Source organism: Limulus polyphemus, unplaced genomic scaffold, assembly GCF_000517525.1.
Source record: "Limulus polyphemus unplaced genomic scaffold, Limulus_polyphemus-2.1.2 Scaffold1099, whole genome shotgun sequence".
Lineage (NCBI taxonomy): Eukaryota > Metazoa > Arthropoda > Merostomata > Xiphosura > Limulidae > Limulus > Limulus polyphemus.
In genome coordinates this window covers 111,396-124,507 of record NW_013666709.1, presented here as the reverse complement: position 1 = coordinate 124,507, position 13,112 = coordinate 111,396, and the positions used below count along the sequence as shown (strand labels likewise).

Genomic DNA, 13,112 nt, shown 5'->3' with positions numbered 1-13,112 from the left:
AAACTTCCTCTTTCATATATATGTGTGTGTGTGTGTGTGTGTGTATATTTTTAATATGCAACAAGATGTCCCTAAATGCTAGTGCATGTAAAACCTACCAACAGCAATCCCTGCCAATACAGGAGACACTATTATTGAGGCCATTACTCCAGTGGTAACAGCTAGATTTCTTTTGTGTTTACCATTATTTTTGCTGGTGTGGTATCGATGGAGCTAAAAATACAAAATATCACCAAGTTTAAAATTACACAGATACAATAATCACACTTTTAATGTTTGTAACAGAATTCTTTTTTATAGATGAAAGACTACCAGAGAAAATAAATTCAAAGATAGTGGAATACAACAGTGTTACATCAATAACTTATGAATATTCACAATTCTATAATAATATCTATACTGTAGAACAGTCATAAATCTAACATATATGAGGTTGTTTAATAATGTATAAATATTTAACCCTCTCGCCATGGGCTCAGTAAATTACACTGACCTCATGGCCCTAAAACGACCATCAGTTCCCACACTATAACTTTTAATATGTTTTGTGTATCCTTACAAAATTGAGCTGGCTTTCAGTAAACATCACAGCTCTTCCGTACACAAAAATTCAGATTTTTTAATTAAGTATTTTTACTAAAAATTTGTCCATGAATATGTGGAATCAGAGTTTTGACTGCTCCAAGTGCAAAGTGATTTTTCATGTTAAGATAAAAAAAATACTTTTTTCACCTGAAAATTGTCAAGTTTCATATGGATAAATCTTTCTAAAACCTCCTAAATAAATAACAAATGTTTTTTCAGTAAAGTTAATATTTTACCTGTTATTTTTAATACTCTAACTCTATATGCATTCTGTCGATTTGACTGACCTTGTAACCACCATAATAAAAAACGAAATATATCTAAATTACCTTTTTTTCTTTCTAGAATAACTGCAAATTCTAGCATAAAACTATATTAGGTTATCCTAAATAGCTCAAAGCTCGTAACAATATACACCTGTTTATACCTATGTGCATTATTGCCCTTTGATCCATGTCTAATAATTTCACCATTCAGTTGTAAATCACCCGACAAATGCATAGCTCAAGTCACTGTACTGAATTACGTAATGCACAAAATGCTTTCGAGCATACTTCGTGAAGAATTATTATTATTTTTCACTATCTTACCTTATCTAACCTAATAAGTTTTGAATTTTACGTTTTTGTTACTTTTATAATAATAAATAAAGAATATACATGAAAAACAATCAATACAGTACTTACTTATGTTCTCTTCTTTTTTCTGTCAACTGTCAATGAATGTTAAGCCTACCGTTTTTTATACTAATGGTATTATTGCATTAAATAATTTTTATTTCATTAAATAATGCACATAAAGTCACACAATAATAATATGCAGAAAGAAAACAATATCCTATAACTATCATAATTATCTGGCTTTTTAAATATGCGATAAGAGCCTTTAAAAATTTAGCTAAGCTTCTCAATGTGAATACAGCAAGAGAAACGTTTCAGCTGTAAATGAGACAGATAATACTCTTTACAGAAAACAACATAATATGTCATTTGATAGATTAAAACTTTGACTTTTGGTTATAAATAATATAGTATAAAACATCAGAAAACTATTGGGAACTTGTGAAAGAGATGATGTGACAGGTGGGTGTGGCAAGTAGATCTGATTTTCTAGTTTATGGCTCTGTAAATAAACAAGATTGAAGGCTATAAAAATTATGCTTTGCATTATTAATATTTATATGAGTAATTTACATTCAATTCTGTTCTTCTCAGAGGGGTGGTAGATAAACTAGAAAAGAGGGAAGACCTAGAGAAAATTTTTTTACAATTTTCATACTAGAGGAGATTGAGGATTTTGTTTAAGTATTTCCTTATAAAATTAAGATATAAAACTTATATAATATTAAGATTTGATTTATGCACTACATTTTGATGCCAAGATTATTTGTAGACAATAATAATAAAGTAGTTTAATTAAATTTTGAATGTGACTAAAAAACATTGTGACATGCACACTTTGACCTACCCATAGAAAGAGGGTTAATATAATTCAAGAAAACTGCATGGAATTATGCTGTATTAATCTTTACTGTAACAAATTGTTGCACTGATTTAAAATGCATTCACATTCCCTAACGCAAACCAAAAGATATACTGGATAACAGTTTTAAATCTTTCTTGTTCCATAAAGTTACTTTGATATATAATGTTATTTCTGGTGTCATTAAAAAACATTAGATTGATGTACGACACATTAATACTTACTGTTGCAGAAGAAAGTTACACTGAATGCATTATATTAATTTTTTATAATTTACAAATATTTACTTTAGTAGAATAATTTTAAACTGAATTATAATTTATTACTGTTGTCAAGTGCTCAACTGGATATCTTGGTGACTGACAGATAGCTCAAACTTGTAAAGATACAAAATTTCAAAGGTTTGGAGGTCAGTCCCTGGTACCGAGCCCCTAGTGAGAGAGTTAAGCTATAGGTTGTTCATCATAACCAAATACAATACTATGGTAAAAAGGTAGCTTATTGGCAATCAGTGGAAGTGACTTAACTAAATTTTGAATATTTTATATATTAATGTAAGCAGTGTGTAAATAGGCATAGTCATTACTGAGTTATTTGAAATAGTTTACATGTGTTAAAAGAGTTGAAAAAACAAAATGTTAGTAACTTGTTCTGTTAGGCTTTTAACATATTGTGAAAACAAGAGTAGAACATTTTTACTAACAACCATTTTGTGCTTGTTAGTGTTTATGCTATAACTTTTAATACAGTAAGCATATCTTCACGAAATTTTGCAGATTATCAGTAAACATTACAAGGCTTTCATATTCAAAATATAAGATTGTTTAAATTGAGTGTTAAGGTTTTTTAAGTAATGATTTGCTCATGAATTTTTTCTTCTTGAATGTCCAACATGCACAATAATTTTAAGATTAAAAATACTTTTATGCATCAGAAAATTGTCAAGTTTCACAAGCACAATCTTTACAACTCTCCAATAACCTCCAGATAATTACCAAACGTTTTTTGTTCAGAAAAACTTTATCTTTTATCTGTTATCTTCAATATTGTATCTCTGTTGTTTGGGTTTGGTTGATTTGACTGACCTAGTAAGCACCATAAAAAATTAGGAAACAGCTATAAATTACACTTTTATCGTTATAGTATGACTAGAACTTATAACCAGAAACCACAAATGTTTAGTCTAAATAGCTTAAATCTATCAAATTATACATATATATATATATATATTTATTAATTTTATTATATTGACCTTTCACACGTGTCTGACTAAAATTACAGAAGCTGCAATGACATGACATACGTGCACTCATATTACTGCATCAGATAGTATAAAACTGGCCTTTATAAATTGAACTGTCTTGGCTTTGTTCTAGTGGACTAGTATTTTGTAAAATACAATCACATTTCAGTTATAACACATTATAGACGTATATATATTATTACCATTTACAAACATGTTCTTAAATTTCAGTTATTTTTCTTAAAACATAGAACAGTAACTAATGAAGTATAGAAAACAATTATCTCTTCTACTTACTAACTTTATACTCATTTGCCACTTGCTGTAATTTGCTAAGCCTTGTCAAATTTCGCACATGGAGGATGTAAAACAAAATAATTTTCTAGGCTTTTTATATATGTATTTTGAAATAAAAAAATCATAAATTACTATACTAATACCATATAAATCCACTATAATTCATCAAGCTTAGTAACTAAGCTGTATTTAGGCCTAAACAAATATGATGCTAAATATAGTGATATCTCAGCAAATAAAAAAGATAGGAGGTTCTTATTTTATATTCTAGCTTGTCAATATCAATAATTTGAGTTCCTAATTCGTAAAAAAATATAGATTTTGTACTTGCACATCACAAACATCTAGTATGCACCAAAGCTGCATTCAACATACCACGTGACACAGAAAAATTGATATTTAGGTTGTTTTTTTAATGCTTACTTTTAAATTAAGGAATTAGCTAATGTATAATACTAAAATTTGAATTATAATCTACAGTTTGCTACCAAACTTATTGACATACATACATAAAATAGTAGTTCAATAAAATTTTGAATGTAAGTTTACAAAGATAATGACATGCTCTTTGACCCCTGACCATAAGAAGATCCGTAGTGAGAGGGTTAACATGTTGCCTTTTGAAATATGGTACACCACATCATAGATTTGTTGTTGTTGTATATTTATCAGCTGCTTTATAATTCTAGATCATTATACTTGAATATTATAATGTTTTTGTTTATATACTTATTACAGCCTAATCAGGCATTATTCTAAGTTGGGAGATAGCTGTCTTGATGATGCTCATATTTTGGATAGGTCTGTCAACAATTATGATGGATTCCAGCTTTAAATATAGACTGAAAATCTTATCTCAAAGTAGTAATTCTACCTGCAAGTATTCATCTTGAATATTATCAATAAACCAATCATACATCCAAGAATCCATCATTTCATAGGGCACTTACAGATAAAACAAGTGAATAAAGAACGTTTTCATTAGCACGAAATATTACAATGGTTTTCACTTTCCACATTATTCTTTTCAGGAAGTTGGCTTATAACACCCTTCTCTGTTCACTTATTCTGAACAAACATTAGTAGCAGTTTTTCATAGTTAATTTTTCTGGTAACTAGGTAGAAAGTAAAAAAGATAATATGATGTTCATTACTGCATTCGTTTTCTTGGGAAATAATCTCACACTACATTTAATATGCTTTCTGTTGTTGTTTTTTCTCTATGGATAAAGATAATAAATATGGTATTATGAATTCTGTGTCTCTAGAGGTGATTGCAGTCCTAAAAAGCATAACTAGAAATGTGGTACATAATTCAACAATACATGGTCTGGTAATATTAGAGTAGTCCTTGACTGGGACTTAAGCACTTTCACCCACAGAACTACTTATGGTCTTGCTGTTAACCATAGAAGATGAATCCATAACTGGTCTACTATCTGATAGTCTTTTTCTCACCTTCTGCAGAACTATTAATTTTACAATTCACAATTTAAGTTTATATTTTTTACACTAAAATATTGTTGTTTTGTGTGGTGGTAATCTTAGTATCTTACACAGCTGCAAGTCTGAAATCATAGCTTAAAATGCACTCTAATCTCCTTATATGACCACATTTTTGCATCTGCTATGTCTTCCAGAGTTTTCTGCAAGTTTATGTTAATTTTTATTTAATGCTTTAGAGTTCTACTATTGCCTATTTTTTGGTTGTGTACGGATGATTAATAATTTTCTCAAATAAAGTTGCTATCGTTAATAGAGATCTTTAGTTTTAAGGGGCAGAGCTAAAACATGAAGTGAAATACTTACTGTTGATTCTGAAATTACAGTGATCCTCGAGGATATACATTACATATCTCATTACATCTTTTATGTAAAATTTGTTAAAGAAATATTAACTGTAAATATATGACTATCTGATTCATTACTGATAGTTTCTTTCTCATAGTTCACAAGTTTTCAATAAATCACTTTTAACATAATTTATATAAATCTTGCGTCTACAAAAAATTCATCTTGTAAGTGAGTTGTAGTTTGATACTGCACTACAAGGTAGAAACCTCACAACGTATGTTCTAAAGCAACTTACCTTCCTTCCTACCCATACAGGAATACCAATAATAATGGCAGGAACAGCAATACCAGCTATCAAGGCAATTCCCACAGGGGCACCCACCAGCATTCCCAACTGCCACAAGATTTTCTTCTTTCGACTCCATGGCTTTTTGCCCCAAAATGTACAGCCTGATGGACTGTCAAAGTATAAAGAAGGGTTAATGATTCCTGCAAACTTTGGAAAACTTATTTCCTAAGAAACTGTATGACAAAAAGCAGAATTTTTTCTAGAACATAAATACAGAGCTTCGTTACTCCTTTAGATGTTTTTAATATCTACTGATAGGTGAAGCCGTTAAAATAATAAGTTATTTTAATGTTTCTACTTAGAAGTTAAAGCATTTACTTCAGGACAACGAAGTTTTTGTTCTGTCATATAATTACATTCAAATTTGTTTTACTTGCTTGATTTAATCTTTCTTTTCAGTTTCATATAGAAATATACGAAACAATACCCTCAAGTAAAAATTATAAAATGTTCTTTTATAAATGTGTGTAAACATAAGCAATTAAAACATGCACTAGGTAAGATGAAATTAAACAACAGAAATGTATTGTTTTAACTACACCTTAATTCTATAAAGAATAAACAGAAATTAAAGTTCTTAGCTTAATCTATATTTTACAATAATCTAAAGATAAATGCATTAATTCTCTTAGACGCTCTATAAATGAACAACAGGAACATACTGTTAAAATTAAAGTGTGACATTATAAGATATTTCTTTGAGTATGGTTATTATGAAAGAATAAGACAATGTGACTTCCTTACCTCAGGTAATGCAGATCTGTTATCTCATTCATACACAGCCAACAAAACTCCGTACCACAAACACTGCATGTCATGTGGTTGCATGAACCATCATCCATCTTGACGATTAATACCTTACAGCAAGGGCACAGCTTTATGTCTTCTTCTAAAAAAAGTTTATAAAACCTTGGATAATAATGTTTAAATAGTCATTTTTATATCATTAAACATAAAACCTGAAATACAATACACTTTGTGTGAGCTACTACCAGTAATAGTACATATAAATTATAATGACTTATGGTATAAAAACACTAGAAATTCCATAAATAAATGTTTAATTATATACTTTCACTAATTCTACAAACTTATGACTGAAAACAAAAAAGAATGTACAACAATATAACAATCACACTATATATGCTATATCTAGTACTGATGAGGCCTTTTGCTGAATATCAAGGTTTATCAGGCCAGCTGGGATACAACAGACATACTAATGGTTCAGATGCTATTTATATTACCAAACTGCATGAACCAAACTGATATGATAAGAACTGGATTAAGTTAATGATGTGCTATATCTAGTACTGATGAGGCCTTTTGCTGACTATCAAGGTTCATCAGGCCAGCTGGGATACAACAGACATACTAATGGTTCAGATACTATACATATTATCAAACTGCATGAACCAAACTGCTATGATGTGAACTCGATTAAGTTAATGATGTGTAATGTTTTTACACATACTAACAACATTTGGTATTATATCATCCAGCACAGAAATCAGTACTGATTCAGGACATTCAAGCTTGCTGACTTTTTGTTCTATATTTAATGTGACATACAATTACAACTAACTGTAATTAGAACCATACTGAAGGGACTCCAATTTACAAAATGAACAGAATGTCTGCAAGGCGCTCTTAATCAAGTATATTATAAAATGTTACACACAAATGTACATTAACTTTTTTGTTACTGCCTAAGTGGATAACACCAAACATGTGACCCCAAAGACACCATCAGAGTTTCCGTACTATAACTTTTAACATGTTTTGTGTATCTTCAAGAAATTTTTAAATCTTTTAGCAAACACTACAAGTCTTTTGTAGACAAAGTATCAACATTTTTAATCAAGTATTTTTACAACATATTTGTCCATGAATATATGAAGTCAGAGTGTGACTGCTCCGAGTGCAAAGTGATTTTCACGTTAAAATTAAAAATACTCCTCTTCATCTGAAAATTTTCAAATTGTATTTCCTTAATCTCTAAAACCTCATAAATAAAATTCAAATGTTTTTATTTCTGAAAAACTTTATACTTTATCTATTATTTTCTCTTTATGGGGTTGGTAAAATTGACCAACCTCATAACCACCATAAAACTTTAAAAGTTTAAAAATAGAAAATAAAGAAAGTAGTACTGTTTTATACTTTTTAAGTATTGACCATGAAGTTCCAAAGTACTTCCTTTGAAAGTTTCTACTTCTAACCTTTTCACATCTATTTCATATGTATATTTTACTGTTAGCAGCTGAAGTAGAAACCTGCTGATCATAAAGATAATGAATCACTTCTCCTGCCATTAGACTGTTTATGTGACACCATAATATGATACTGTCAACAGCAAATAAGCAAGTGCAGCACAAGTACCAGACCTTTCCCACAGAGTTTATCGTAATCCCAGCTCTGACAACACAGGGGATAGAATTTATCAGCTATTATGTTTAATCTACTTTTGAATTTCAATCTCAAAATTTAAATTTAGCGTTTGTACAGTTTACAGTAATTTACTTTCACTTGTATTTAACAACAGTCAAAATTAATCTGTGTAACGTTTATGTGAAAAAAAGTTACTTTCCTATTAAAATTTTGTTTCTTCAAAAATTTGATTTTCTTAAAACAAGTGGATCCTCCAAACATATCTATAGAAAACCAACTATTCTTGAAACACACGTGTACATACATGCCCATGCATACATATTGCAATACACCACTCTAGTTACTGTTACTAACTTCACTATCATTACAGTCTACCACCACCTACTTTGAATAATTGAGTCTTGGCTGAAAGACACCGAAGCAGAGCGTGGGTGAGGAGAATGGCGAGCTCTTTGAGCTCGTGCAGCATCACAAGTCTGGTTGGGATGCCACTCTTGCTTACAATGGTAACAAAAGTAGGTATCACAACCAGGTCGATCACACTTCAACTTAGGGCAGCTTGCACACCCAGTAGCTATGACAACATACCTATCAACAAAAGATGGATTTAGAACATTCAGCTTAGCAAGTTGTTATAGTAACTATCACTAAGGCTAATTTTAATATTGTAAGTGACATAAAGAAAGCTTGACCACTCACCCACAGTCAGGAGCAGGACACCATCTAGCATCTGGTTCAGTCACTAAAACCCGCCGAATCATGAAATCTTCATATTTTGCTATAACAATTTCATCGTTCAGGATCATTCGAATGTCATTTGGATGAAGAGGCTCAGTGCACTCTGGACATGAGATGTTTACTCTGTTAATAAAAAACGTTTTGAGAGCCTTTTACATTCACTAATATCTTACTACCTTGAAGTTATACAACTTACATTTGCCTGAAATATTATTAAAAAAGTCTTACCCAATATACCTTGGCTTCAGTGACTTTGTTCATTTATTTCAAATATTCATGCAAAGCTACACAAGACCTATATACATTAGACATAACTAATTTTTAACTGATAGACTAAAACGGATGGTAACTAGTCAACAGCATCTCCTGCAAACTATTAGGCTACTCTAATGGAAAAGTGGGATTTCGTCACTCTTATAATATGCCGATGGCCTTAAAGTGAGGAACTCGATTTTGTAACAACAAACTGTGAATCAGGTCCCCTCAGATTCACAGTCAAGCATGTTAATCACTAGGCCATGCCCAAACCAATCTTCAGTGGTAGTAACAGAAAACAAAATTAATTAGAAGACAGCTAACACTCATTGCTAGTGACTTATATTCTTCATTAATGATCTATTAAAATTTACTGTGCTGTAATATTATATTTGTATAACTTATATTTATAAAAATGTTCTATGATTGGCTTACTTCCACCAGGAAGTCTCCAAGTAGCAAAACTAATGATTATCATTAACTGAAGTCAATAGTTATTAGAAAAAGTTGATGTACATTACAAAACTTGAATATTTTATTTTAAGAACTAAGGATTAAATAATATAAAAACGTATGTAGAAAACTAGTAATTTAGAAGGACTTAAAAGTTATTTCATCTCTGCCACAAAAGCCCATTTGTTGTAGTATGTTTTAATATTTTAAAAATCTCCAAGTATATCACTCTTACATTTAAGTACTAAAACTCTATTTCTCGTTGGAGAGAGATAACGAATCTAAACATGAGATAGTTGACAGAATTCAGCTTAACCGTTTGTGTACATTGATCCAATAGACAGAGCTTACAATGGAGAATTAAGGTTTATTATAATTCTGAGTTCACTAAATGTATCTTCAAAAAATTTGGCAAGCTTTTAGTAAATGTGAAGTCTTTTGTATACAAAAAAATTTCAGATTTTTTAACACAGTATTTGGTGAATTTATGAAGTCAGGTTATTACTAGTATAAGTGCAAGATGATTTTCACGTTAAGAACAAAAATACTTTTGCACATTACACTTTTCATATTTCATTTACACATCCTCTGAAACCTCCTAAATGAATATCAAAGGTTTTTCAGTAAAACTTTATACTTTATCATTTAATTTTTTTTGTGGTCTACTTTAACACTAACTGTAGGAAAAACTGAAAATTATAAAATCAAATCAAAAGTACTTTTTTTTAAAATGACTGCAGATTGTAAAATATAATTACAATTATTTATTTTAAACAGCATCAAGGTCTTTAAAAGTTGCAAATCTGTTTACATTTCTTTTTTTTTTGTTATATTGCTCTTTGAACCATATCTAACTAGTAATGTAACAAAGCAGAAATCAATTGGCAAGAGCACAGCTCAAGTTATGGTGAACACAGTATCAAATTACATAATGCATGAGCAGCTTGGTAGGGTTGTTATTACTTTAATAAACTTTTACGTATTTCAAATATTCAATTTAGAACACAAAATAATAACATCCACAAAAAAGGTATAATGGTGATTTTTAAAGCAACATCACAAACAATATAAACTTTATTGGTAAATAACACAACTGCTAAAAGACATAACTAAAATGCAGTTAAGTTTTACCTCTCCTCACAATTCCACAACGTATCACAAAGTATGTATATCCAAGTTCTATTAAGTACATTCTAGCTCTTATATCTGAAAATAAAATTTTCATTAATGATGTCTGTATTTCTGAACTTTAGGTAGGAGAGCTAATAAATTGGCTGTGAATTTATTCAGATTTGTCACTTAGGGAAAAATGAAAGCAAACAAGATAGTATATTTCATTCACTACATTATCTTTAATGATGCAGTTCAGCTATCTATACGATATAAAAAACATGAAGAAATAAGAAATGTCTAATGTCAGAGATAAAATGTAAATCACTAAGTGTGTGTGAGCTTATACCTGCTTTCAGAAATCTCAATTTTGAAATATGTTTGCAAGCAGTTATAGCAGGCACGATGTGAGCATGAGCTTAACTCTGGGAAGCACTGGACTGGTAGCTCCAATAGACAGAAGGGGCATTCTAGCCGATCCATCCCTCTATCCTGGGTAGAATCTGGAACCACCTCACTCCGTGCACTAGACAAGGAGTTAGATTCTGAGTCTGAAGACTGACCAACTGCTGAAAGCCTGTAGGCCCCTTTAATACTTAATGAATCCTGCTGCAAAAAGAATTGAATATTAAGTACAATATCATTACATAGCAAATACTTTTTTACTGTAGACAAGATCATTATCAAACAATCAGAAGCACAGAAATATTTTTTGTTTTGAAAATATAAATTGTGTCTGTAAAGAAAGCTGAACATTAAGCAAAATAATGTGAACTGAGATTGTTACAAACCTTAAAACAAATGAACACAGAACATACACTAATGGTTAAATAATTTAATACTCACACTAAACTTACCCTGCTATATAGAAAATTCAATACTATATACAAGATCCTTGCAGCAGATCCTTGATATCCAAATGTTCTACATAAACTACAGGTACACATGTAATTATACTGACCAAGCACAAAACCAAATCTATTATACTATTGTGTTCTACATACACTCAAATCAAATCTTACATTTCTGTTAAGAGGGTGAGCACCCACAATACTGATTTCTGAACGACTGTCAGTTTCTGTCTGAACTGGTCGATGCCGCCCAGTTCCACGACGACCAAATGGATTGCTGTTAAAAATTCGTCCCAGAGAAAGCCGGCTGAAGCCATGTTTGCGGGGTCCAGGTGAAATACTACTACTAAATGGAGTGGAAGAGGCACTGGCCATAGTTATTTGAAAATAAGCTCCAAGGTCAAGTTGTAGAAAACGTGTTATAGATTTGACATGTTCTCCAGCCACTCTGATTTTAATGTTCACACCTACGAAAAAGCAAAATCATCAGTGGTATATACAAATAGATATATGCATATTTAAAACCACTATGTAATTGACTTTCTGAAAATTAAAAATTATTTTATCAAGTTAGATTCTTTCTTAATTGAAATTATAAATGCATGAAAAAAGGATAAAAGCAAAATAAGACCATTTTAAACAATGTCCAGAAAATAGCAGATAGTGACAGAAACACATTATGAGACTTTTTCTTCCTTCAGTAAATGATGCACAGAAAGTAAACAAAGAACACTACAAAAGACAGAATGTCTCCTTACTCCCGAGTGGAATGTGGCTAGCAGGAAATATAAAACTAGATGACTTTCTTACACTACTTCTAGACAAGAAAGTGGTTGGAGTTAAAGTAAAAACTAGATGACCTTCCATTTCAATTCTTATTGAGTGAAATGGCTAGCAGACAATGTAAAATTAGACAACTTTCTTCTGCTACTTCTGGTCAAGAATTGTTAGCAGGCAATGGAAGACTAGAAGACCTTCTTACAGTACTTCTGGAAAAGAAGTGCTAATAGGCAATGTAAAACTAAATACCCTTCTTTCAGTACATCTGGAAAGAAAGTGGTTAGGAAGCAAAATAAGAACTAGACCTCAAAACAAGTATTTCTCTTTTTACGTCACAGTGAAAACATTGTTGAAAGAAACTGTTTAAACTCTGTTTACACTAATACAATGTAGTTCTACACTAAACTGTTAGGAGTTATCAATTCAATGCTAGTATAGTTTGCATCTTCTAAATCATAACTGTGGAGTAACATGTCATGTTCATTTAAAAATTGTTTCTAATTATGCATTTCAAAAAAGAGTGTTGTTCGACAATACAAATATAGTTGTTGTTCAAAGTGAGTTACAATTTTGGCAATCTGTTTTGCAGTTTTATGAAGACTAAACAATAATTTTTTCAAGAGAGCATAAGATAGCTTACTTGCCACTGTTACATCTCTAGAAAGAAATTGTAGGTTATAAGTAACCCTATCTAGGTTGGTAAACTTATCAAGATAAGAAAGAAATTCAAAAACTTTTCTTTAATAACCAACAGCCACATTTAACAGAACTAAAGCTATATGTT

General features: G+C 30.7%; 1 protein-coding gene across 4 annotated transcripts in view; it reads right to left on the bottom strand.

Moving 5' to 3' along the window:
* LOC106462123 (E3 ubiquitin-protein ligase RNF19B-like) overlaps positions 1 to 13,112 on the bottom strand; it is a 51,120-nt gene that overhangs the window by 20,975 nt on the left and 17,033 nt on the right. For 2 of the 4 annotated variants that reach the window (XM_013922012.2, XM_022389269.1), the window contains 7 exons: positions 11,720 to 12,015; positions 11,047 to 11,306; positions 8,841 to 9,002; positions 8,527 to 8,729; positions 6,495 to 6,639; positions 5,697 to 5,859; positions 99 to 213 (listed from right to left, as the gene is read on the bottom strand). In XM_013922012.2, the coding sequence (XP_013777466.1) occupies positions 99 to 213; positions 5,697 to 5,859; positions 6,495 to 6,639; positions 8,527 to 8,729; positions 8,841 to 9,002; positions 11,047 to 11,306; positions 11,720 to 11,923 (1,252 nt within the window). In that variant the 5' untranslated portion in view covers positions 11,924 to 12,015. Of the gene's footprint in view, positions 1 to 98; positions 214 to 5,696; positions 5,860 to 6,494; positions 6,640 to 8,526; positions 8,730 to 8,840; positions 9,003 to 11,046; positions 11,307 to 11,719; positions 12,018 to 13,112 lie in introns of all 4 variants that reach the window. The other 2 variants (XM_022389271.1, XM_022389270.1) reach the window with 2 other exon arrangements.